The sequence below is a fragment of the Chiloscyllium plagiosum genome, chromosome 23 (genome assembly GCF_004010195.1).
Source record: "Chiloscyllium plagiosum isolate BGI_BamShark_2017 chromosome 23, ASM401019v2, whole genome shotgun sequence".
Taxonomy (NCBI): domain Eukaryota; kingdom Metazoa; phylum Chordata; class Chondrichthyes; order Orectolobiformes; family Hemiscylliidae; genus Chiloscyllium; species Chiloscyllium plagiosum.
In genome coordinates, this window is record NC_057732.1 from 17192286 (window position 1) to 17219203 (window position 26918).

The window sequence follows — 26918 nt, forward strand, 5'->3', positions numbered from 1 at the left end:
GAGATATTTGTATCATCGATAGTCACAGGTGAGGTGCCAGAAGACTGGAGGTTGGCTAACGTGGTGCCACTGTTTAAGAAGGGTAGTAAGGACAAGCCAGGGAACTATAGCCCAGTGAGCCTGACGTCAGTGGTGGGCAAGTTGTCGGAGGGAATCCTGAGGGACAGGGTGTACATGTATTTGGAAAGGCAAGGACTGATTAGGGATAGTCAACATGGCTTTGTGCGTGGAAAATCATGTCTCACAAACTTGATTGAGTTTTTTGAGGAAGTAACAAAAAGGGTTGATGAGGGCAGACTGGTAGATGTGATCTAATGGACTTCAGTAAGGTGTTCGACAAGGTTCCCCATGGTAGACTGGTTAGCAAGGTTAGATCTCATGGAATACAGGGAGAACTAGTGATTTGGATACTGAACTGGGTCAAAGGTAGAAGACAGAGGGTGGTGGTGAAGGATTGTTTTTCATACTGGAGGCCTGTGACCAGTGGAGTGCCAGAAGGATCGGGGCTGGGTCCTCTTCTTTTTGTCATTTACATAAATGATTTGGATGCGAGCATAAGAGATACAGTTAGTAAATTTGCAGTTAACACCAAAATTGGAGGTGTAGTGGACAGTGAAGGTGGTTACCTCAGATTACAACAGGATCTTGACCAGATGGGTCAATGGGCCGAGAATTGGCAGATGGAGTTTAATTTAGATAAATGAGAGGTGCTGCATTTTGGGAAAGCAAATCTTAGCAGGACTTATACACTTAATGGTAAGGTCCTAGGGAGTGTTGCTGAACAAAGAGACCTCGAAGTGCAGGTTCATAGCTCCTTGAAATTAGAGTCACAGGTAAATAGGATAGTGAAGGAGGCGTTTGGTATGCTTTCCTTTATTGGTCAGAATATTGAGTACAGGAGTTGGGAGGTCATGTTGTGGCTGTACAGGACATTGGTTCGGCCACTGTTGGAATATTGCGTGCAATTCTGGTCTCCTTCCTATCGGAAAGATGTTGTGAAACTTGAAAGGGTTCAGAAAAGATTTACAAGGAAGTTGCCAGGGTTAGTAGATTTGAGCTATAGGGAGAGGCTGAACAGGCTGGGGCTATTTTCTCTGGAGCGTCAGAGGCTGAGAGGTGTCCTTATAGGTTTACAAAATTATGAGGGGCATGGATAGGATAAATAGACCTTCGGCGGGTCGGTGTGGACTTGTTGGGCCGAAGGGCCTGTTTCTACACTGTAATGTAATGTAATCTAATCTAATCTAAATCTAATCTAGAGGGCATAGGTTTCAGGCGAGAGGGGAAAGATATTAAAGAGACCTAGAAGGCAATGTTTTAATGCAGAGGGTGGTACGTGTACGGAATGAGCTGCCAGATGAAGTGGTGGAGGCTGATGCCTTTTAAATGTTGCATTTGTATTTAGATGGGTATACGAATAGGAAAGGGTTTGGTAGCTTACGGGCTGGGTGCTGGCAGGTGGGACTAGATCGGGGATTGGGTTGGGATATCTTGTCGGCATGGACGGGTTGGACCTAAGGGTCTGTTTCCATGCTGTACATCTCTATGACTCTAAATGGCTCCATAAACATTTTCATCCTAAATGATGCTGGAGTCCAGAAGTGGAGTGAAAAGACTCAACAAATGCAATCATCGTCAGCCTGAAGTACTGGAATGGATGATCCATCTGTCTTTGCCCAAGATTGCCACAATAAATGATTGGCCCAATTTGATTCATTGCCTGAGATCGCAAGAAACAAATGAACACACGAGATGAAAGACAGACTACAGACCCTAACAATATCTCAGTTGTTATAGTGAAGACCTGTGCTACAGAACTAGCCATGCCATTTCCACTACAGATATACCTCTTATACTTTCCAAAGTCAAAAACTGCCTTGTAACATCCTGTCCACGAAAAGCAGAATAAATGTAATCTAGCCAATCAACCCCCATCAATAACTTGCAATAATAAGCAAGTGGTTAAAGAGGTTGTTAACACAGCACCCATGATGCTCACAATGCGTACAATCAAGACATTCAGTTCTGCCTCATTACAGTCTTGGTCCAAACACTGACAAGATAGCTGAACTCCAGAGGTGAGGCAAGTGTGGCTAGCTTTGATATCAAGGTAACATTTGACCATTAGTAGCACGAAGGAGCTCTAGCAAAACTGAATCCTGTAGGAATTGTTGTGGTCGGGTTGCTAATCACTCACTGGACTCGAAACAAGCAAGACAGACAGACAGCTGTGGTCACTAGAGTCCAATCATCTCAGTCCGGGATATCACTGCAGAAATTCCTCAGGATAATGCTCCAATATAAACAAGCTAAACTGATAAAGGAGCACCACTGCAAAAGCTTTTACTTCCAAATACAGAGCAACCTCTATTATCTGAATATCAATTATCTGAATTCCGGATGATCTGAACAAGCTCTCAAAGTCCCATAAGAACATTACATCAAAAAGGTAAGTGAATTCTGATTACCTGTACTGAAGAACATGTGAAAATGCTGGCAACAAAGAAACACAAGCACCTCAAGCAACAATGACTGGATTTTTTTTAACCTAAGGGTTAGTTACACAGCCTTTTGCAAAAGTGCATTCTTTAATCCCATCAATTTACTGGGCCGCTCATGAAAAAACAATGGCAGAGAAAGTAAACAGATGCACAAGGTGGTGCTTCTGTCTTTCTATTGTGACAATGAGTTCAGCGGATGCTCTTATGATTGTTGCAGCTGTTCGGGACCTTGCTTAATGCTGGGATTTCATATATTTATGTGATGGTAAGGATTAGGCCATCTCAGTTTAATCTGCAATTTGCAGAATGCAAAGTTTGGTTTGTTTAAATAGCAGCCTCATCAAAATTATAGATTTAAACAAACTCTCCACAGAGCACAGTGTTAGATCAGTATGGCTTTCCTTGTTTAAAGTCAAATCGATTATCCAAATAATCAATTATCTAAACGAAATGCTGCACGCCCCACTTGTTCCTCCATACAAAGTTCCTCTGTAAACCTGTTGGACGATAACCTGGTGTTGTGATTTTTTTATAAACCTCGTTCATGAAATACATTCCCCTTCATTATAAGGTCAGAAGTAGGGATGTTTGCTAAACACAGTCAAATTCAATTTCACGTGCAACTTGCATGCAGCAAAACTTAGATAACACTCAGGACTGAGCAGATTACAAGCACGAGTCAAGTACCAGATAATGACCACTTCTGAGCAGAAAATGCTTAACTGCATTCACTTAACTTATAACATTACTGACATTGCTGAATTTCCTACCCCACCACCTCCTCAGGGGTTATCAGTAACCTTCTATATAAACAATGTGGGTGAGCATTGGAGATTGGGTAGTCTGCAGTAACTCACCCTCTGATTCCCAGAGGTTTTTCTACCCAACAGCTAAGGCACAAGTCAGGACTGAGATGAAGTGTCTCCACTTGGCTGGGCAGGCCATCATAAGGCATCTGTGCAGATTGCTTGAATGGTACCTTGTCAATCAACTTAAAGTTCACCCTCCAAGTCTGCCACCCCACTGCTGGAGTGCACATCATTTACAAGATGAACTGTAGCAATTTGCCACAGCCTTTTTAATTCATCTTCTGAAACTCTTCCAACTAGAAGGCCAAGGGTATTAGATGAATTAGGACTATCTCCAATTTCCCCTCCAGGTCATGTACCATCCTAATTTAGGAATATATATATATAAACTTCTTAATCTTTGCTCGGGAAAATACTTAGCAGCATTGTTGCTTACCTTCACTACACAGACTCTCAGGGAGGTTCAAAGATGCAGTTAGCACACCACCACCTTCTCTGGACCAATGTAGCCTCTCACAAATGGATAAATATACACCTTGTCGTTATCGTGAAAGCATGCCATAATTTCTATTTCTTACATGTTCGAGTTAATTACATGGGCAACAGGTGCATTGTTACTCAACTTCACTGTTGTAGTAACTTCTTAAGCAATTTTACATTGTTTTACCGATTCATATTCTTGTGGATAGTCTCAGTTTATATTTGGTTTACTAAAATTGCTCACAAATAAAATCTAGTTTACACTTTCCAAAGCAGAAAATGATTGGGCCTAAAAATAAGTGCAGAGATCAAGGCTCACGACGAATCACGATGCATTGGTAGTGTTTCAGATAGCACATTAAGTTAATATTACATTTTGTACATGACTGATGCATATGGCCACACTTGCCATGCTATTCATTGGCTGTACGGATGAATAAGGGGCCTAGTATCACTGGTACAACTTCAAGGCAATCTGCAACTCCTAAAAAAGGTGCACTGTAGTTGTAAGTAGTATTGATAACCATTGAAAACTGATTTTTTAAAATGATAAATTGTGGAATTCCTAAACATGGAAAAGAGCTAACACCAAGATTTAAAGGCACCGCTGTAGTGATTGTAACCAGATCAGCCAGGTAGGCATCATAGAATATGAGTTCACTAACTGGGGCTCCAATCAAGGATTCCTGGTTGACAGCTAAAAATGGGAGTGTCAGACATCGTGATCACTCAAAACTGGCTGGATCAGTGTCAAGGACTTTCCATGTATAAGTAAAGGGTGACTTGGTAATGGGATAATGACCTTTGGAGTTATTTCAATGGTGATGACAGAAAAGCATGTTCCAAAAGAAATTGGCTCGCAACAGTTGTTCTTGAGTCGGGGTAAGCATTACTGGTATCATGCCAATATTTGGAAAGCTTGACTTGTTTGACCCTGCTGTTGAAGAGTGGGGCCAGTATGTGAGAAGAATGCGTTACTTTTTCTGGGCAAATGACACTGGGGCAGATGAAAAGCAACAAGTAATTCTCCTGGCAGCTTGTGGACTTGCGCTTTTTTCAGCTAGTAGGAGCCTAATTTTCCAAGGCACCAGATACTAAAACCTTTCAAGAACTGACAGATTTATTTAAGGAATATTATGACCCCAAGCCTCAGTGTCTCAGAATTAGGTATCGGTTTTACTCAGCAATTCGAGAAACAGGGAGAATCCATTTTGGGATTGTTGACTTGGTTAAGAAGACTGGCAGAGACATATGACTTTGGTTTAATTCTTAATGAGATGCTGAGACCGACTGTTTGGTAATTAGAGTATTGAACATTACAATGCAATACAGGCCCTTTGGACCTCAATGTTGCACCGACCTGTGAAACCAATCTGAAGCTCATCTAACCTACACTATTCCATTCTCATCCACAGGTTTATCAAATGACCATTTAAAATGCCCTGAAGGTTGGTAAGTCTACTACTGTTGCAGGCAGGGCGATCCACGCCCCTACTATCCTGAGTAAAGAAACTACCTCTGACCTCTGTCCTATATCTACCACCTCAATTTAAAGTTATATCCCCTCCTGCGAACCATTGCCATCCAAGGAAAAAGGCTCTCACGGTCCACCCTATCCAATCCTCTGATCATCTTGTATATCTCCAAGTCACCTCTCAACCTCCTTCTCTCTAACAAAAACAGTCTCATGTCCTCAACCTTTCCTCATAAGACGTTCCCTCCATACTAGGCAACATACTGGTAAATCTCCTCTGCACCCTTTCCAAAGTTTCCACACCCTTCCAATAATGCGGTGACCAGAATTGTACACAATACTCCAAGTGCGGCCGCACCAGAGTTTTGTACAGCTGCAACATGAACTCATGGCTCTGAAACTCAATCCCTCTACCAATAAAAGCTAACACACCATATGCCTTCTTAACAACCGTATCAACCTGGGTGGCAACTTTCATGGATCTGTGTGATGGACTTGTTGGGCCAAATGGCCTGTTTCCATACGGTAGGGAATCTAATCTAATCAATGCACATGGACACCAAGATCTCTCTGCTCATCCACACTGCCAAGAATCTTACCATTACAGCCCAGTACTCTGTATTTCCTGTTACTCCTTCCAAAGTGAATCACCTCATACTTTTTCTCATTAAACACCATTTGCCACCTCTCAGCCCAGTTCTGCAGCTTTTCTATGTCCTTCTGTGACCTGCAACATCCTTTGGCCCTGTCCACAACTCCACAGACCTTAGTGTCATCTGCAAATTTATTAACCCATTCTTGCATACCTTCATCCAGATAATTTATAAAAATGACAAACAGCAGTGGCCCCAGAACAGATCCTTGCAGTACACCACGAGTAACTGATGTGGGATGAATGATGTAACTATGCAAAATTGCGTACCAGTTAAGCCCAACCAGACTTCAACAGGCACTACAACTGGCTTTATCACTGGAAAACACAGCGAGTATGTGCAGCAAGGTATTCCAATGGAATTGGACACCCTCACCAGTCCAACCGAGTGCCACTTGAGTGAAAGTGCTTGCACTGCCTCGCTCAAGACATATTCTGAACAAAGAGGCTTCAAGGTCAGCCCATAGGAAAACCCCAAAACAAAGCCAAGCCTTGGCTAAATGGTTAAAATTTTCTTCAGGATCCGAGCCAGCAAGCCATTATAGCTAATGCTGGTGTGCGGACAAGAGACAAATGGAGTAAGATAACTCATTAGCTGATATCCAGGATAGTGTGTATCCTCTAAAGTCCACTCATAACTGGTTTGGAACAGTTAAATTGCTTAGTCAGAACCTATCAAAAGAAACATCTGTGAAATGGTCACCCAGTTCTAATGGAAGTCGATACTGGCACAGCCATTTCAATGATTGCGGAACCAGTCTTTGACAAGGTTTGCTCTGGACTCCAACCGTTACTTTTACGCAAGACCTTAGTAGACTAAAAACTTGTAATGGAGAACTTTTACAGACTAAGGGTGCTGGCAGGTGGGACTAGATTGGGTTGGGATATCTGGTCAGCATGGACGGGTGACCGAAGGGTCTGTTCCCATGCTGTACATCTCTATGACTCTAAGTTTTGATTAAGTCTCTTATGAGAAGCAGCTGGTTGTTATCATGATTGTAGTAAAAAAGATCTGGCCTAAGCTTAACTGTATGGAATTTGGCAAGATCAAGCTTCATTGGCTTAGCATTTTTTATCTGAAAATGACTGCCTGAGTGAAGTCCTAATTAAATACCTGAAAGTTTTTCCCATGAAGGTCTAGACACAATCAAAAGGAGTCAAGGCCATTTTGCATGCTGGACCAGAAAGCAATTCCATGATTCTGTAAGGCCCACCCAGTACATTTTGCCTTATCGGCAAAAGAAGAAATCAGAAGGCTTGAAACAAACCAGTTCAGTTTGCATAATGGGCAACATCGGCCATACCAATAGTAATGGGTCTGTTTGCCTTTGTGGGGGTTAAACAAAGAACAAACTGCTTTTTGCAGCAGAATAATTACCCAATACCTCGCATGGAGGATTTACACACAAAGCTGGCTGGGTTGGTGGGAGCTGTCCTTCATAAATCAATTGTGTTGGATGAGGATTCTTAGAAGTATGCTAAAATTAACACCCATAAGGATTTGTACCAATATACAGGACTGCCAGTTAGGGTGCCGTCAGCCTGTGCAATTTTTCAGCAGATAATGGAGAACATTTTACAAGGTCTACTCCAGGATGCCATTTATCTAGATGACGTGCTTAAAACAGGGAAAACCAATAAGGAACACTTGGAGAACTTAGTCCTTAGATGCTTCTCCCAGATGGCTATACGCGTTAGAAGGGAAAAATGTGTGTTCCATACACCCTTAGTGACCTATGTGGGCTACAGATTAAACAAAACCAGGTTACACCCATTGGAAGATAAAATGAGGGTGATCAAAGAGGGCAACTGCAGAAAGAGCAGTCCAAACTTTGAAGGGAGGTTTAAAGAAACAGCCTACAGCTTCACTAAATACCAAACTGCCCTGGTTCCTATTTGATTATCAGACCACCCCTCCTACAACGACAGGGATAGCTCTGGCAGAGTTGCTAATGGGAAAAGATTCAGCACTAGATCAAATCTGATCTTCCTGGACCATGGAGGGGAAATGCCGGATACAAGACTCTACTAAGCAAAAGAAATTATTTACTTCAGGCCATGCCATTGTCAGCATCTCAGACTCTAAGTGGAAACACCACCAACTTCAAGTTCCCCTCCAAGCCACTCACTACCCTGACTTGGATGGTGTCACTGGGTCAAAATCGAGAAATCCCTCCCCTAAGGTCATGGTGGGTCATCCCACAACAGGTGAGCTGCAGTGGTTCAAAAACATAGCTCTCCACTTTTCAAGGGCAACAAGGGACAGGCAATAAATACTGCCCAGCCAGCGACACTCAAATCCCACAAATGAATTAAAAGAAATTAGAGATTTAGACTTTGAATAATCGGATGGACTTAACCTGAGTACTATAAGAAATTGACAATTTTTCTGCGTAATATTGGCAGCATGAGCAAAGCAGCAGTTATTGCCTATCCTTAATTGTCATTGCAAAGCCGATGTTGAGGTGTTTCATTGAACCACTGCAGTTCCTTATGCATGGGTATACAAGAATGTTTTCAGGAATGGAGTTACAGAATTTTGATCACACAACAGTAAAGGATCAACAATACTGTTCTAAGTCAGTTTTCTGTGCAGCTTTGAGGAAAACTTGCAGTGGTGGTATTCCCATGCATCAGTTGCATATGTCCTTCTAAGTGGTCAACATTGTGTGTTTGGAAGAAGACTGCATGAATCACTGCATTTTATCTTGTAAACTGCATAGAATGCTGCCATTGTGTGCTGGCAGTGGAAGGGATGAATGTCTAATGTGGTGGCTGGGATAATAATCAAGCGAGCTGCTTGGGCTTGGACAGTATCATGCATTTTGAATGTTGTTGTACCTGCACTCATCCAGGCAAGAACAGAGTATTCCATTACACTTCTGGCTTGTACCTCTAAGATGATGAAAAGGCTGTGGGGAGATAAGAGGCAAGTTTCCTGCTGTAGAATTCCTAGCCTCTCTTCTGCTTTTGTAACCATGGAGTTTTTATGGCTGATCCAGTCCGTTCCTGGTCAATTGTAATCCCCAGGATGTTGATTGTGTTGGGCTTCAATAATAATAATGCCATTGAACAAACATCAAATCGTTAGATTCTCTTGCTGAAAATGATTTATCTGGTATTTAATTAGCAAGTAACATATATGCCACACATCAGACCAAGCCTGAATGTTGTTGAGGCCTTGCTTCATATGGATACATAGTATCTGAGTCACGACTGGCAATGAACATTGTGCAATCAGTGAACATCCCTCAGGAATTGTTCAGTGAGTGGATTGTTAGAACAAATCCATTTTTTCTTGCTGAGCAAAACGTGGGAAATTTTTCATATGATTGTACACTAATACAGTGTGAATGGTATAGTATGTTTTAGTTATTTTAAATTCATCTAAAATGGAAATACTTAATTGATAGACTTGGACACTATTCAAATGTTTTATATGATAAACTAATTTCCAGATGTTGATACATTTGCACTTTACCATCTTTAAATATATAAAGGAATACATTTATTGCAATTTTAAAGCATATCTGTACTGTAAAGTATTGCTGAATTATGCTGATTTCCAATATGGTGAAATTGTGGTGAGTCAAATTCAGAGAGTATTGTAAATTCTGGTTGTGCTGTGGTTGTCAGTTATTCCTGCTGGCAGAATAGGAAAATCCTGGAGTAGGATGTCCAAAAGTTCTAGATTGGTAACTCTGGATTAGCTAAACTTTTGCATGCTTGTCATATGACTGTGTACCAAAAGTGGAGTTAGGCCATACCGTAACATGAAATGTGGGTAAGTCATCATTTGGCATCAAAATCTATGATAGGATGTTCAAGCCCTGCTAAACAGGCGAGAAAATTAAACGTACTGTCGATCAGAGAGAAGGTGAAACTGATACAGCAAGTGGAAAACTGTGATGTGAAGTGAAAACTGGATAATGCTAAGATTACAATATTCCACCATGTTTAAGCAAAAAGTGAACATCCTGGAACTCTTCAACAAACAAGCCTTACCTCCACTAAGAGAATGTGAGCATGTCCAATATAAATGTCAAAGTAGTGTTGCTCAGGTGGTGCAAGACAACCTGAGTTTAGAAAATACTCATCTCTGGTCTAATGCTATAGGGAAGGTGAGTCAGCCAAGTAAAGAAACTGAGCCAATGATGGGTGGACAGACCGATTCAAGATGAGGCTTGGCACATTTTCAGCACAGTGATACAGTAGCAAATACAGATACTAACTGCAAAGTGGTCTCATCAACATTCTGAATGAGCATGTACCAAGCGATGCAGAGTTTTATCTCTGAATCCAAAATATTTTTCTTCCTTTTACCAGGTTATTCTTTCATGTTTAAAAGTGAAATATGTAATGATGGAAAGCAAAACAAGTTGTGTGTCACAGCTTGCCAACATGGATAGCCCCAAAAAGCTGCCACTTGTGATAGGAAAGAACAAGAAGCCAAATTGTTTTGCAATTGTCAAGATTCTCCCCATGTGATACAAAGCTAACAAAACTGCCTGAATGACCATCAGCATTTGGGGCAACCAGGAAAGTGAACAAGATGTATTAACAGAAAATAAAGGAAGTTCATCATTCCAGACCACTATGCTATGCACTCCAACACTGTTGACCTCAAAAGAATTAGGTGATGTTCTTACCTGCCATCGACCTCCAGCAATAGATCAGAATGATTAGGAACCTAAAAGCCAACTACCCATGGCAGTTGATCTTTCCTGAAGAAGGGCTTATGCCCGAAACGTCGATTCTCCTGCTCCTTGGATGCTGCCTGACCTGCTGCACTTTTCCAGCAACGCATTTTTCAGAGCTGATCTTTCAGTTTATCTAGGCTGTCAAAAGAAGCAGGAACACAATTGTTCCAGAGTGCATGTTCATAACCAAGAAACTGCAAAAGATGGTGGACAGCACTAACTGCTTCTGCCACATTGGATTCAAATGGACCACAACTACAGAAGATGTTGAGAACAGGGTGATGCAAAATAAGATGAACCTATGACAAAACTTTTCAGCTTGCTTGTAGAAGGTTGGCATGGAAATTTCACGGAAATGTATGCTGAGGTGGATGACATTGTAGGTTGCCTCATCTTTTTTGTAATCATAAATGCAGAATGTTCTTGGACAAAGTAGCCATGGAGAGGTTTCTTGGAGGGGGTAGGGTAAGCTTGGTAGGAGGCTGGCAAATGATTCTGAAGATGCTGATGAGTGCTTGCTCACCCACCTGCTTCTCTAGATGACATTATCATGATTACACATTGCAATATAAAACCCATGGAAAACAGGTTTGACCAAACTGACAGCAAAGCAGACTGTACTGTAATCATCTTAAGACAGAACAGTAAGTAAACCAGATTATGGAGTTGAACACATTAATAATATCAATGCAGCACGAGTCTAATAATCCAATATTATTCCCCTTTGGGAATTTGGTTATAACTGTAATCCTTTGCATATTACAAGAACTTTGTTAAAAATCACACAACACGGTTATAGTCCAACAGGTTTAATTGGAAGCACACTAGCTTTCGGAGCAACGCTCCTTCATCAGGTGATTGTGGAGGGCTCGATCGTAACATAGAATTTATAGCAAAAATTTGCAGTGTGATGTAACTGAAATTATACATTGAAGAATTGATTGTCTGTTAAACCTTTCATCTGTTAGAATACAGTGATAGTTTCACTTCTTTCATGTGTAAATCACAAAACCCTTTTTTTTTTAAAGTTGCATTCTCAGGTTAGCTGTTAACAATGGTGATAGCTAGACAATATGTTGAAGGTGTTAGCCCCCTGTGTTCTCTGTCTATGACCTGATGTTTAGATTGCAGATGTTTATTGAATTTAAATATCACCATCTGTCATGGTGGGATTCAAACCCAGGTCTCCAGAACATTACCTGGGTCTCTGGATTAACAGTCCAATAATATTACCACTGGGCCATCTCCTCCCCAAGCATTTCTCTCAAATCAAGTTGTCTTGGGTGTAGGGGTGTGTGTAGGGGTGTGTGTAGGGGTGTGTGTAGGGGTGTGTGTAGGGGTGTGTGTAGGGGTGTGTGTAGGGGTGTGTGTAGGGGTGTGTGTAGGGGTGTGTGTAGGGGTGTGTGTAGGGGTGTGTGTAGGGGTGTGTGTAGGGGTGTGTGTAGGGGTGTGTGTAGGGGTGTGTGTAGGGGTGTGTGTAGGGGTGTGTGTAGGGGTGTGTGTAGGGGTGTGTGTAGGGGTGTGTGTAGGGGTGTGTGTAGGGGTGTGTGTAGGGGTGTGTGTAGGGGTGTGTGTAGGGGTGTGTGTAGGGGTGTGTGTAGGGGTGTGTGTAGGGGTGTGTGTAGGGGTGTGTGTAGGGGTGTGTGTAGGGGTGTGTGTAGGGGTGTGTGTAGGGGTGTGTGTAGGGGTGTGTGTAGGGGTGTGTGTAGGGGTGTGTGTAGGGGTGTGTGTAGGGGTGTGTGTAGGGGTGTGTGTAGGGGTGTGTGTAGGGGTGTGTGTAGGGGTGTGTGTGTGTTTGTGTGTAGTGCAATGGTGATCACCTGTAATGTGACATGAACTTTGTCACTAGTAATGGGAAGGATTGGAGATCCAAAAATTGACAGCACAATCAACAGTACACTAAAAATGTGAACTGAAAAGGGGATTCAGATTTGCTGAAATTCAAGTGACTGGTGAAGAGTATTCTACCATCCATTCAGTTACCTACTGCCAAATAATTTGAGTTACCTAGGATCCTTTCGCAAAAGATACAAATCATGGAGTTGATTTTCTGACTATTTACCACTGGTGAATGTAAAATTAAGCATTTTAGGATACAATAGCATTGTGCCTTTTCTAAACTAGTACGCCAGTAACCATTAATTTAACTCAATTATAGAAAGTTATAAAGTAAATTTGGATACATTGGATCATTTCAGAGTTGAAGATCAGGAAAAAGAGAATCACTAGAATGCGAGATAGATCATTGAAATGATCTAATTTATAAGGTTGAATTCATTAGGAGCAATGCAGTGATTAATGAATATCATAGTAGAAACTAACTAGAGAAGACGTTGTTCACTATTTTCTCCCCCCGCAAGGATAGATCTTTCCATATATTATCTAATCCTCAGACTTTACAAAGAGATAATAATATCAAACTTGTTCAGCTTCTAGTGTATACTAACAGGCCTAAGACCTAACACCAGTACAAATTAGAAGACTGAGTATGAAAGAAAAGTAAAATTCATAAACACAAGTTTGGGTCAGTTTAAATCTTTACCACTTGGCTGGGCTGCATAGGAAAGCTAATTCAGGAAAATCACATGATTGCATGATTTTCTTTTACTTTTAATCCTGCAAAAAAAAAATACACTCAGGTCATTCCCTACCATTCAAATGCTCCCATCTTCAGATCAGAGTCTAATTTTTTTTTTATCATTTCAAGACCATACAGAATAAAATTAGACTGTAATCTGGTTCATGTATGGAAGAGCTGAGCATTTGTAATCAGGAGAACCTATAAAGCCAGACTACATTCCAAGCCAGCCCTCTAACTAAATACAGATGAACAGAATCCCGCAAAAGGACAAGATTTTAAAATGTTGGAACTAGGTGACTGGCCTATCAGCATACTAGGAATATTAATCAACATTTTCTTTTCAGGATGGAATCATTCATCAAAATTGTTCTTTAAAAGTTTATGTCTCAAATGTAAGCCTATCTTGTCTCTCACCGTTTTTAATTGGGTACATAATTGGGCTTCTGTTGTACTCAGCAGATGCTGAGCACAATAATTGGAGTTAAAAAATTTAATACCTGCCCCAGGCAGCCATTCCCTCAGATCTGTTGCTTACAGGAACACATGATGACTCGGTAACATTTGGACTTTCCATTTTGAAACAGAAGCCACAGGTTGGGTCCAACATACAATTATTACAAGATCTGAAATTAAGAAAGGAAAACCATTAAAATTAGTTTCCAAACATGCACAACCAAATTGTAACATGCTGATAATGTTACTTGAACAGTTATCCAGATATTCTGGAGTCATGTGTTCAAACATTTGACAGCGGAGATAAATTACAATTCAATTAATTTATAAATCTGGAATAAAAATTCTAGTGTCATGATTAATGGTGAAATTATCAGTTTGTCATAAAGACACTATCAAGTCCAGAGATATTCTTTACAAAGAATCAATCTGCTGTCCTTACTTGATCTGGCCTACATATGAATCCAGACACCGCAGTGCGATTGACTCTAAAATACCTACTGAATTGATCGAGAAAACCTCTCAGTTGTACCACATGATTTGGAAAAGCAATAAAACCAGATAGATCAGCCAGCATCAACTAAGGCATTGTGAATAAAAATAACATATCTAACCCAGGTAACCCTGCAACACACTCCTTGCACTTGAGCCAAAATTGGGAGAACTAACCTACAAATGAATCTTGCAATAGCCTGACAACCATACTTGCAAATTATGCCTTACAATCAAAGTTGGTCTCCACCATGACCATTCCAAGTATGTCTCTCCCACCAAAGATAAACCCACCAGACATGAGCAAACAGCTAACGATTGAGAATCACATTGGTTAGCTCAGTTGGCTAGCCAGCTGGTTGGCAATGCAGAATGATGTCAATGGAATGGGCTCAATCCCCACGTTGCTGAGGTTACATTGAAGGACTCTCCTTCTCAAGGTCTCTGCAGATTAAACCACCACTAGCTCTCTCATTAGAGAGCAGCTCAATGATCTAGTAAGACAATGGCAACTTTATTTTTACTTTATTTATTAATACAATTATGGCTGATCAAACATTTCAATGCCTTTTATCCATGCTCTCCTGATACCCCTTTATACCACTGATAACTCTTTGACCATCGACCTCAAATTTAGTACTATAAAACAGAAATAGTAAAATTCTCTTTTATTCTGGACGATCATTAATGAAAACCAAAAACAAGACAGAGCGTCAACAACCTTCTGGGATAAGAAATTTCAAAGGTTCACCACGCTCTGAGTAAAAGGATTCTCCTCGTTGTGGTCTGAAATAGTATTCCCTTATTTTAAAATTGGAATCCTAGTTCTATAGGCTCCATCAATAGACATCTCTTCTTCCTGCCAAAGTGGAAAACATCTCATTTTCTACATGATATTTCTGTTATCATATTCTTGTCCAAACTCTAAACCAGTCCAAATCCCCTGCAAACTTTTTAGATCAGTCTCAAAACACGCATTCCGTCTTAGCAAGAAATCACCTTTAAATGTGGAATTCATTTGGTTCCCATATCCAAGTCAATGTATACAGCTAGGGTCTAAGCACCAATCCTTGTAGTACCCCACAGTTTACCAATGCAAGAATGACTGATTTATTCCTACAGTTTTCAGTTTGTCTGTCAGCCAAACCATTATCCATGTCAGTACATTACTTCCTATAACATGTGCTTTAATTTAGCTAGACATCTACCCATGGGAGACTTATCAAAACCTTCTGTAAACCTAACTCCTATTTATCAATTTCGTTGGTAACATCCTCAAAACAAAAAGCTATCACACATGATATTCCATTTGCAAATTCATGTTTGTCCAATCTGATTTTGGTCCAATATTCATCTATCAAGTTCTTTATAGGAATTACAAGTTGATAGATTAGTTGAAAAAGGGGAACCAAATGATGTAGTGTTTTTGGATTTCCAAATGTCATTCGATAAAGGTGCAACATAAAATAGGAGCTCATGATATTGGCAGTAGTGTATTACAGGTAGACAACTCTTTATCTGAGATCTGAAAAGCTCCAAAATCCGAAGATTTTTTCAAAGATTTTATCTCAATGTTGTTTGGCATGCAAACAGTTAACCCAACTGCACACCCATTTGATGCATGTCACTCAAATGTGACGTGGGGTGGGCACGGCCCAGCACTGGCAGGCCTCAATTCTGTCTCAGGGCCCAGAGTACTCAGTGAGTCTGCTGTTCAGTAAGATTTAAAAAAATTTCACTGTCAAACTGTCACTTAATCCAAAAGTTGAAAAATTCTGAATTCCGAAAACCAGCTGGTGCCAAGCATTTCGGATAAAGGATTATGTACCTGTACCATGATTTGAGGATTGGTTAACACAGAAAATCAGAATTAATGTGTCTTTTTAGGTTGAAAAGATCCAACTCATGCAATGCTACAAGGATCAATCCTAGGCCTCGATTATTTGCTATCTATATTAATGACTTGGGAGGAAGGGGAAGAATGTAATGTATCCCAATTTGCTGATGGATCAAAAATAGATGAGAGGATATATTATTTTGGAGGACATAAGGAATTTGCAAGGGGATATTGATAGGTCGAGTGACTGGGCAAAAACTCTGCAGATGGAACTTAATGTCGGAAAGTGAGGGGTCATGCAGCAACTAATACCAGTGTGATTAGCATTAAACTAAGTTATGGTGACTTGTTACAATCCTAACATGTTTTGAACAGCAGCAGTGCTCTTTATCATAACATATGGACTAGACTAGACCCCCTCAAAATATATTAAGAAGGTAGCCGAGACTCTATCGTTGCGTGCTGGCAGGTGGGACTAGATTGAGTTGGGATATCTGGTCGGCATGGACAGGTTGGATCGAAGGGTCTGTTTCCATGCTGTGCATCTCTATGACTATGACTATGACTATGACTATTAAAAGGTAAATGTGAGGTCTGTGTTCTAGACATAATTCAATTAGTCAAACTAATCAACTTTAAGCAAAGCAATTTATTCAAATATTATAGTTAAAATGTATCAAAAGAAAGAGGAACGTGGAATAACAACTCTTTCGGAAAACTTCGCAAACTAATAGATTATTCTACTATTAAACAGTAACTGTTCCAAGAGAGTAACATCCCATAAACACATCCTTGCCAAAAGACAAATTTAGAAAACATGAAGTCTTCCAATCCAGAAGGAAAGAATATCAAAAGACAATCCTAAAGACAGAACTTCAGTTTCCAGCTGTAGCAAAGAGGTGTGGCAGCTTTTCACAACCTCACAAACTAAAAATCCCAATTCTGTGGCCGGGAGCTTCATAACCCATTCAGGCTGCTTCTATTGTTTCCACTTTCTAAACAAACCTTGTGAAGCCTTAGGTGTTTATCTTCTCAGACTGCTCAGTACCTGTCCCCCTTTAAAAGGGAACAGGGCAAAACACACCTCTTAAAGCCACAGCATCATCACAGCTGTTACTCCAGTCTCGAGGAGAATTTGGTTTCAGTTCATTTTGTCAAATTCTATCATTCTGTTCAAGAAGCATATTTATCTCACAATGTACGGAATTAAACTAATGGTGCAGTCAATTGACAAATTTGCTATTTGCTTAAGAAACGTGAAAAGCTTACTCTAGCTTTTATTGATTTCAATGCATGATTATGCACATCTACACCTATGTTAGCAGAATCCTATGTGCAATGTTTTCAAAAAAAATAGTCAAATATATTGAAGAGAACACTCACTTGTATTGAGCACAGCTGCTGTTAAGGGCTGAAGGGTCTCTAGGATAGAGAGTTATTGGTGGAGAAGCCCGGGCTGATAACAAAAAGCCAATTGCTAGAATCACAAGGCTCAATGCTGTTCCTGCAAAAATTCATAGAAGCTATCTTGAGAATCTAAGATGAGGTAGTAAATAACCACATGATAAATTTGTTTCCCTCAATTTAGGTGTGCAAATGTTTTGATACCTAAACATTTCATAAAATGTGCTACTTCTGTTTTTGCTCAAAACTCAGAAGCAATGCTAGGAAATTATCTAGAACAGCTCATGAAAAGAACACTTGGATATCTTGGATACATCTATTTTTTTAAAATAGTTGGTAGAAATTGCTGGTCCACTGCAAAACACAATATGATCACAAGAATGAAAGTTTTTAAAACGCTGGAATTCATTGGTGGATTCGAAGATCCGAATCATTAACCATGACATTCCGCATGAACAGTGGCCGTCTTACTTTGTTTCAGATTTTCACGATCTGTAGTTTTAAGTCTCTGTAATTAACATTTCAAATATTTACTGTCGAAAGGAATTGAAAACTAACCTGTGTCATTAATCTCCATCTGACTGGTGGATGGAATTGCTGCATGTTGAGCAAACAGCAGAACATCCAATGTGCAACAAGCAATTGTTGGATGTAATATTGTTTAAACAAACAGGTGAGCAATTTAAATATTTGGTCTTATGATTGTTAGCTCCTGCCAACTTCTTTTATTGAATCTAATTAATTCATTTAGTCAAATAGATACTTCACTGGCTCAAATAATCAGTTATGTTGCTAATAGCCATTATTTTTAATCCTTCCAATATGTGGCACAGAGGTGCAAGTTTTTAAAGCAATATGTCACTTCCATATATTTTTTGCAATACTTGGTAATAACACATAATTCGAATATTGTCCTGTGGATCTGCAGAATGGAGTAAAGGTCCATCTGCTCTATACCTTCAGCAAACATTGCAGTATTCAACACCAACAATTACAGTTTTGATGCCAGATTGCCAGTGATTTAAAATAAAAAAAATTTGATCTCCCAGAATCCTCACACCATTATAATTAAGACAAAGAAAGCAAAAAGATGAAGGTTGCTTGTTCAGCAATTCCTGTGAAGGCTCAGAGTTAAGAGGTGATGTCACAAACACTAGCCTTTTTGAAGTGCAGAGCTCATCTTGCCTTGTTTGCATTTTTTCAATGAATTGAAAACAGCTGACATTTTATCGCAATTGGTATTACGAACAAATAAGTTGAAGGAAACAAGTTTACCAACCTGAGAGACTGCCCAGCGTGAGCTTCCTGCGTCCTACTTTCTCAACCAACCAAACTCCAACCAATGTAAAAATGAAGTTTGTGAATGCTGTGACAGCAGCCAACCAGATTGCTAATGTGTCATCTTGAACTCCGGACATCTGTAATATTGTAGCACTGTAGTACCTGTAGATGACAATGGGAGGAAATTATTTATTAGTAGTCTAATCCAACCACATTATGTACTCAAACTGTGTACTCGTCATGCACAATTATACAATCATGGCTCATTCATGGCTGTTCAGTAGAGAGATAAGAATATTCAATAACTCTGCCTTCACCATCTTCAGAAGTAGATAGATTTAAATATGCACAATCCTCAAAAAGGAAAACAAAATCCATCTCTTCCAGAAAAGACAACCTGAATTTTGAAATATTGTACCTTGGTTTTGAACTGACCCAGAAGAGGAAACATATTTCTCATGTGAAGACCAGTTTCTTTACACTTTGCTCTGGTAACTTTCATTCTAGTTACTCTTCTAAACTCCCAAATAAAACCAGCCCAACTTGCTCAATCTCTCTTCATAAGGTAATATATTATCTCAAGAGATTAATATAGTAAGTCCATGGCTGTTGACACCAGAGTATGCACACTTTGGACCACTTAAATTTTGCATGCGCATTTCTGGATTAGAACACATGCACACAGACCAACAGTTGAGGTTGTCAGCAAACATTACTATTTAGGAAACATTGTTTGAACTACTTCCAATGCATCTACATCCTTTCCTCAGGAAGGAGGCCAAAACTGCACTTAGTATTAGAAATGTGATCTCATCAATGCCCTATAAAACAGAAGCGTACCATCCTTACTTTTATGTTAAATTCCTTTTAGAAATCCATTTATCTTCTTAACGATGTGCTATACCTGAATACTAACAAATTGTGACTCAGAGCACTTAGATTGCTCTGCACCTCAGAATTTCACAATCGCTCTCAGTTTAGGTAATGATCTGCTTTGTTATTGTTCCTGCCAAAGTGAACAACTTCACACGGTGTCTAATGTGGAACAACCTGCCAAATCTTTGGCTATTCAATCTAAGTCCACCTGCAACTTCATGTGTCCTTCACAACATACTTCCTAAACTGTCTTGGTTTAGTTTGCAAATTTAAACCACTACGCCTCATCTAAGTCACTGACATAGATTGGGCTCACCATCAGGACCATGATGTAATTTTAACAACAACCCGGACTTAGGAATTCCAGAATCTGTTGCCAAAATGACACTGACTGCCAATATGACCTTACAAAATATAGCCTGGCTTTTATTTGTATCATCAATCAGACATCATGTTCTGCTTCACATTATTCAAACTGGCAAATGGGAACAAGATGGCACCGGATATGGTTGACTCCTTGCGAGCTTTTCGTGCAGATCTGTGTTTCCTATTTCCTACAACCGTTCTACACTTTTTAAATGTAATAGCACGCTTTTAAAAATTACTAACAACTCTGTTTTATCTAAACTCACAGGTTTGAAGCTCCTCCGATCCTCAAAGCCAGCTTACTGGATGAAGACAGCAGACCACGTGGTACCCACAACCTATCCGACCACCCTGGAAGGCAGCCAGACCAGCCGGAGGCAGTGCACGCGAGCCCCAGGCTTGGGGCTTGCTGGAAAATGGAGGGACCCCGAGAGACCTGCTCCAGGAATGAGGACCGATATGAAACACTCCCGACCCCAGAAGATGCCTGTCTGACATGAAATATCAGAACTTTCCTGGAGAGCAAACGCCTCTGCAAAAAACATGGCTGAACCTGAAGCAACAAATCGGCGGCATCTGAAACCAGGAACTAACTGCACAAATCTGAACACAAGCAGAAACTTCACCACTAGATCCTAAGCACACTCCTCAGATAATAAAAAAAAAGTAAATTACCTGCTCCACTGGGTCCTAAGCAGACCCTCTGCAAATCTACATCAAACTGCAACCTACCTGCTCCACAGGGTCAGAGGAAGGATCACATAACTGGAAGCAGTCAGAATCCACTCCACCAGACCACCGGACCACTCAAATGTAAGAAGCTTGTGAGGAAGCAGGGTAAGCATGCTGGTCTGCTAGGAAGACTGAGATGATGTGGTTTCAAGACATCCCCTTCCTAGCTTACTCCTATCAAATGTACAATCTCTGGAGAACAAGATGGACAAATTCAGATCACTGCTCAACTTCCAGCATGAACTGCAGGACTGCCTTGCACTCTGCTTCACAGAAACCTGGCTCAACCCATCCATTCCCGACTGCGCACTTCAGGCTGATAGTTCTTCTATGCACCGTATGGACTGCACAGTGTCCTCGGGTAAGACAAAGGTTGGAGGGGTTTGCTTTTTAATCAACAACTTGTGGTGCATGGACATTGCAACCCTGGGCAGCTATTGCTCCCCAAACCTTGAACTCATCACCATCAAATGCCACCCCTTCTATCTACCACGGGAAATTTACCACTGCTATACAAACTGCTATGTACATACCGCCACAAGCAAAAGTTGAGGAAGTTCTGGATGTGCACTACTCCACCACGAACACTCTGGAGACAGAACACCCCAAGGCCCTGTTTATTGTGACTGGCGACTTCAACAAAACCAATCTAAGGAAGGTGTTGCCCAAGTACCACCAGAATATTACCTGCCCAATTAGGGGCCCAAACATTTTAGACCACTGCTTCACCATTGTGAAGGATGCCTTACCACTCCAGCCCCGCCCTTATTTCGGGAACTCCGAACACAATGCCATGCTTCTTCTCCCAGCTTACAGGCAAAAGCTCAAACAGGAGACCTCCTCATGGCTACAGGTCCTGTGCTGGTCGGAGGAGGTAGAGGATCAACTCCGGTGCTGTCTGGAGCCAGCTGATTGGGCCACATTCAAACAGTCCGCAAGTACCTTGGATGAGTATGCGATGGGACCAGATGGAGTACCTGGCCATGCACTCAAAGCATGCCCAGGTCAACTGTCAGAGATTTTCTCGGACATCTTCAATCTCTGCCTGCAGCAGGCCACTGTCCCTGCTTGTTTCAAGAGGGCCAATGTCATCCCTGTGACTAAGAAGGCTCATGCCAGCATTCCCAGTGGCCCTAACTTCAGTGGTCATGGCATTAATCAACTCCAGCCTCCCCACTACTCTTGACCCACTCCAACTTGCCGATCAGACCAATAGATCCAAGTCAGCTGCCATATCACTTGCCCTTCACTCCTCACTAGAACATCCTGACACCAAGAACAGCGACATAAGAATCCTATTCATTGACCACAGTTCAGCCTCCAACACTTATCCTCTCCAGACTGATTACAAAACTCACTGGTCTCAGACTAAGCCCCACTCTCTGCAACTGGAACCTCTGTGACCTGTGGGTCAGGAAACGATCAGTGAAGATTGGGGACAATATTTCATCCTCACTAACATTCAACACTGGATTCCCCCCAGTGGTGCGTACTCAGTGCCCTATTGTACTCACTGTATACCCATGACTGCGTCGCCAAATACCAGACTAATGCCATTTACAAGTTCACTGATGACACCACCATAGATCGGTCGAATCTCAGATGGCAATGAAACAGACTACAAATAGGAGGCAGAAGACCTGGAAAAATGGTGCACTGAAAACAACTTAGCTCTCAATGCTGACAAAACCAAGGAACACATTATTGACTTTCAGCAGGATGTTACTCATGGCCCCCTTACACATTAACAGCACAGAGGTGGAACGAGTGGAGAGTGTTAAGCTCCTGGGAGTGATCATCCACAACAAGCTTTCTTGGACTATTCATATGGACGCACTGGTAACAAAGGCCCAACAACATCCCTTCTTCCTCAGGCAGCTGAGGAAATTTGGCATGACGGCAAATACCCTTGACACCTTTTATAGGTGCACCATCTAGAGCATTGTCTGGGTGTATCACTACTTGGTATGGCAACTGTACCATTTAAGATTGGAGACAGTTACAGAGAGTGGTGAACTCGGCCCAGACAATCTCAAATGCCAATCTCCCATCTATAGAATCCATCTACCAGGTCTGCTGTCAAGAAAAGGCTGTCAGCATTCTTAAAGATCCATCCCACGCTGGCAATGTTTTTCTACAACCTTTACCATCGGGGAGAAAGTACAGAAGCCTGAACACTTGCACCAGCCAATTTTGCAACAGTTTCTACCCTACGGTTGTCAGAATACTGAACGGACTCTCAAACTCTTAACATTTGCCTGCACCTGTGTTTTTGTTTTTCCCGCTGTTTACCTATTATTTATTTATCTATGCTACTTAACTATCTGATCTGCCTGTATTGCTTGCAAGACAAAGCTTTTCACTGTGCCTCAGTACATGTGACAATAAATTCAATTCATGTGACAATGCATTTGCCTTATATATACTAAATTACCTGCCCATGGGCAGTTATCTTGACTCTACCTCAACCACTGTCCCTTTAAAAAGTTTCCCAATGTCATTACAATTTTCCCTGCCATTTCTGGTTCTACTTTAGGTTGTCCAGATCTATTCTGATCTCTCAGTAAATGGCTTTCCATCCATTTATTATTAGCATTCCAGCCTATTTGCCATGATCCGTGCATTGAGACATATGGACTTTATTTTAGACTTTACTGCATTACCTCTTACTCTGACCCCACTTAAGTCCTTATTATTTCATATTTCAGTGTTACATCTTTCCTAATCCTTTGTGCACCTTGTTTGACCTTTCTAATGTTACATCCTAGTTTCTATCCTCCTTACGGGAGATATAAAAACTCAACTATTTGAACTAAATAGATACAATGATTCAGGTTCAATTCCTATTCTGCACTGAATTACTGATTTCAGCTGGCTTGACAGCTGGTCTACTTGTATTAGCTGCAGCGTACTCGGGAAGTGCAGCTGAAGCGTGGAATATCATGAACACAATGTGGTGACCAGTGCTGGATTCACAGCACATCAAGAATAAACATCAGCAGAATCAGACTGGGCTTAGATGCTTCCACACTCAGCTTCCTGACACTCATCATTTTGATTTGTGGAAAGAGTAACCACATTGATAGAATGAACTAAATTCAGCATATCACAGTAAAAATAAAACTTCGATGTAGCTAGCCACATACTGAAAATACAGCAAATCTTTGCTTAAAAGTTGTGCTTGCACTCCTGCAAGTTGCAATTTTAAATGAATAGACTTTTAAGTGAATCATACATTTGCATAGAAATCAAAGTTGAAATTGGAGATAGATTTCTTCTGACATTTCTTGCTCAGAGAAAACAGTGCACAAGTTGAAATACTGTACCATACATGTGCTGTATTATGAAATCCCAACTAAAAGAACTTTGCTAGATAAATAACCAACTATGAAAGAATCTCTGTACAGTTTGGTATTTCAGGATCTGGCAGAAAACCACTTCAAAACACCAAGGTGATCTGGTATCATTAGGAATAAAAAAAAAGTAAAAATCAAATATTTTAATGGAGTAATAGAAGTACTGTAAATACAAAATACTGAATGGACTCAAACTCTTAACATTCGCCTGTACCTGTATTTTTGTTTTTGCCGCTGTTTACCTATTATTTACTTATCTATGCTACTTAACTGTGTGATCTGCCCATATTCCTTGCAAGACAAAGCTTTTCACTGCTTGGTGCACATTACAATAAATTCAATTCAAATTACATCTGATATTTGAAATGGCAATATACCATCTAGTGGTGAAGACCGGTCAATGCAGGCATAAACACCTCGCGCTTAAGTGCAAATGCAGCAGAGCGGTGAATTTCAAACACAAGATTTGGAGGTGCCAGTGTAGAACTAGGGTATACAAAGTTAAAATAAAAATCACACTACACCAGGTTATGGGGACAACCACCTAAAGGAGCAGCACTTCGAAAACAAATGCTTCCAAATAAACCTGTTGGACCTGGTGTTGAGAGAGTTTTAACTTCAAACAAGAACAGAGAGAGGAAATCACTTGATGGGAATTAGGAAAGCAGAACTAGGATCAGGGCAGTTAGAACAGTAGTGGTAGCATGGAGAATAAGTCTGAACAGGAGGAAGGATTAGATCAGATTACTTACAATGTGGAAACAAGCCCTTCGGTCCAACAAGTCCACACCGATCCTCCAAAGAGCAATCCACCCAGACCCTTTCCCCTACATTTATCCCTTCAGTTAACACTACAGGCAATTTAGCATGGCCAATTCACATTTTTGGACTGTGGGAGGAAACTGGAGCACCCGGAGGAAACCCACGCAGACATTGGGAGAATGTGCAAACTCCACACAGACAGTTGCGTGAGGCGGGAAATGAACCCGGGTTTCTGGCGCTGTGAGGCAGCACTGCTAACCACTGTGCCACCGTGCCACCCTAAAGGTCTGTCACAGAATGTTAAACTGAAACTGTCAATGTTAAACACATACATTGTTCTCGCCAATGGTGAAGTGAAACAATTTAACTGATGTGGAGGATGTTGGACTGGGGTGGACAAAGTTAAAAATCACACAACACCAGGTTATAGTCCAAAACGTTTATTTGGAAGCTTTCGGAGCACTGGTCCTTTGTCCTGTTTATTGATGTTGAATTCATAATAGGCTGCTTCAAAGATAAACAAGTTGCCAGAAATAACAACCCTTTTAGGGAAGAATGAGGCCACCTTAACTACATGGACCAGCTTCATGGAAAAGCGTGAAATGCAAAGTGTGCAAGGGATGAATGAACTACAGTAAATCAACATATAAAAATGCCCCATTTAACGTTGTTTCATATCAACATCACAAACTTAATGGGGTCTGTAATTTGAGTATTGAGAAATTTGTTCAAACATATTTCCTGTGAAACCCAGTCAGCACCACCCCCCCGACACAATCGCTAACTTGTGGCATGTCTCTCCAATCTCCAACATATGGCCTTTCACCACTTCCAACATTCCATTTTTGGCCTCTCTCCGTTGCTAACTTCATGTAGCAATCTCTTTCCTCTCCTCAACTCAACTGCAAATTTCCTCTCCTAAACCTGATTCAAAAGTCAAGCTCTTATATAAAAGTGAGACTTCCAATAGTTCAAAAGTACTGGGGCTCATAAAATATATTTTGTAAAAACAACTTTCAAATGTGATCGTGCCTATGACAGCGCATTCCAAAAACGCACCACCCTCTGCATGAAAAGATTGCCCCTTTGGTCTCTTTTACATCTTTCCCCTTCTCATCTTAAGTCTATGCCCTTTAGTTTTGGATATCCCTACCCTGGGAAAAAGATCTAATTCTATTAGATTTAAAATAATGATGGAAAAGGATAGACCAGATCTAAAAGTTGAAGTTCTAAATTGGAGAAAGGCCAATTTTGACGGTATTAGGCAAGAACTTTCGAAAGCTGTTTGGGGGCAGATGTTCGCAGTTAAAGGGATAGCTGGAAAATGGGAAGCCTTCAGAAATAAGATAACGAGAATCCAGAGAAAGTATGTTCCTGTTAGGGTGAAAGGAAAGGCTGGTAGATATAGAGGATGCTGAATGACTAATGAAATTGAGGGTTTGGTTAAGAAAAAGGAATCATATGTAAGGTATAGACAGGATAAATCGAATGAATCCTTAGATGAGTATAAAGGCAGTAGGAGTTTACTTAAGAGGGAAATCAGGAGGGCAAAAAGGGGACATGAGATAGCTTTGGCAAATAGAGTTAAGGAGAATCCAAAGAGTTTTTACAAATACATTAAGGACAAAAGGGTAACTAGGGACAGATCAGCAAGGCGGCCTTTGCGTGGAGCCACAGAAAATGGGAGAGATACTAAATAAGTATTTTACATCAGTATTTACTGTGGAAAAGGATATAGACTGTAGGGAAATAGATGGTGACATCTTGCAAAATGTCCATATTACAGAGGAGGAAGTGTGTGTATGTCTTGAAACGGGTAAAGGTGGATAAATCCCCAGGACCTGATCAGGTGTAGCCGAGAACACTGTGGGAAGCTCGAGAAGTGAATGCTGGGCCTCTTGCTGAGATATTTGTATCATTGATAGTCACAGGTGAGGTGCCGGAAGACTGGAGGTTGGCCAACGTGGTGCCACTGTTCAAGAAGGGTAGTCAGGACAAGGCAGGGAACTATAGACCAGTGAGCCCGACGTCAGTGGTGGGCAAGTTATTGGAGGGAATCCTGCGGGACAGGATGTACATATATTTGGAAAGGCAAGGACTGATTAGGGATAGTCAACATGGCTTTGTGGGAAATCATGTCTCACAAACTCGATTGAGTTTTT

The 26918-nt window shown here is 40.9% G+C and overlaps 1 protein-coding gene across 3 annotated transcripts in view; it reads right to left on the reverse strand.

Annotated features, from left to right (window-relative positions):
* LOC122561657 (proton myo-inositol cotransporter-like) overlaps positions 1 to 26918 on the reverse strand; it is a 149594-nt gene that overhangs the window by 38244 nt on the left and 84432 nt on the right. For all 3 annotated transcript variants that reach the window (XM_043713609.1, XM_043713608.1, XM_043713610.1), the window contains exons 5-7: positions 18663 to 18826; positions 17363 to 17483; positions 13695 to 13820 (exon numbers count right to left, since the gene is read on the reverse strand). In XM_043713609.1, coding sequence (XP_043569544.1) covers positions 13695 to 13820; positions 17363 to 17483; positions 18663 to 18826 — 411 coding nt within the window. The remainder of the gene's footprint in view (positions 1 to 13694; positions 13821 to 17362; positions 17484 to 18662; positions 18827 to 26918) is intronic.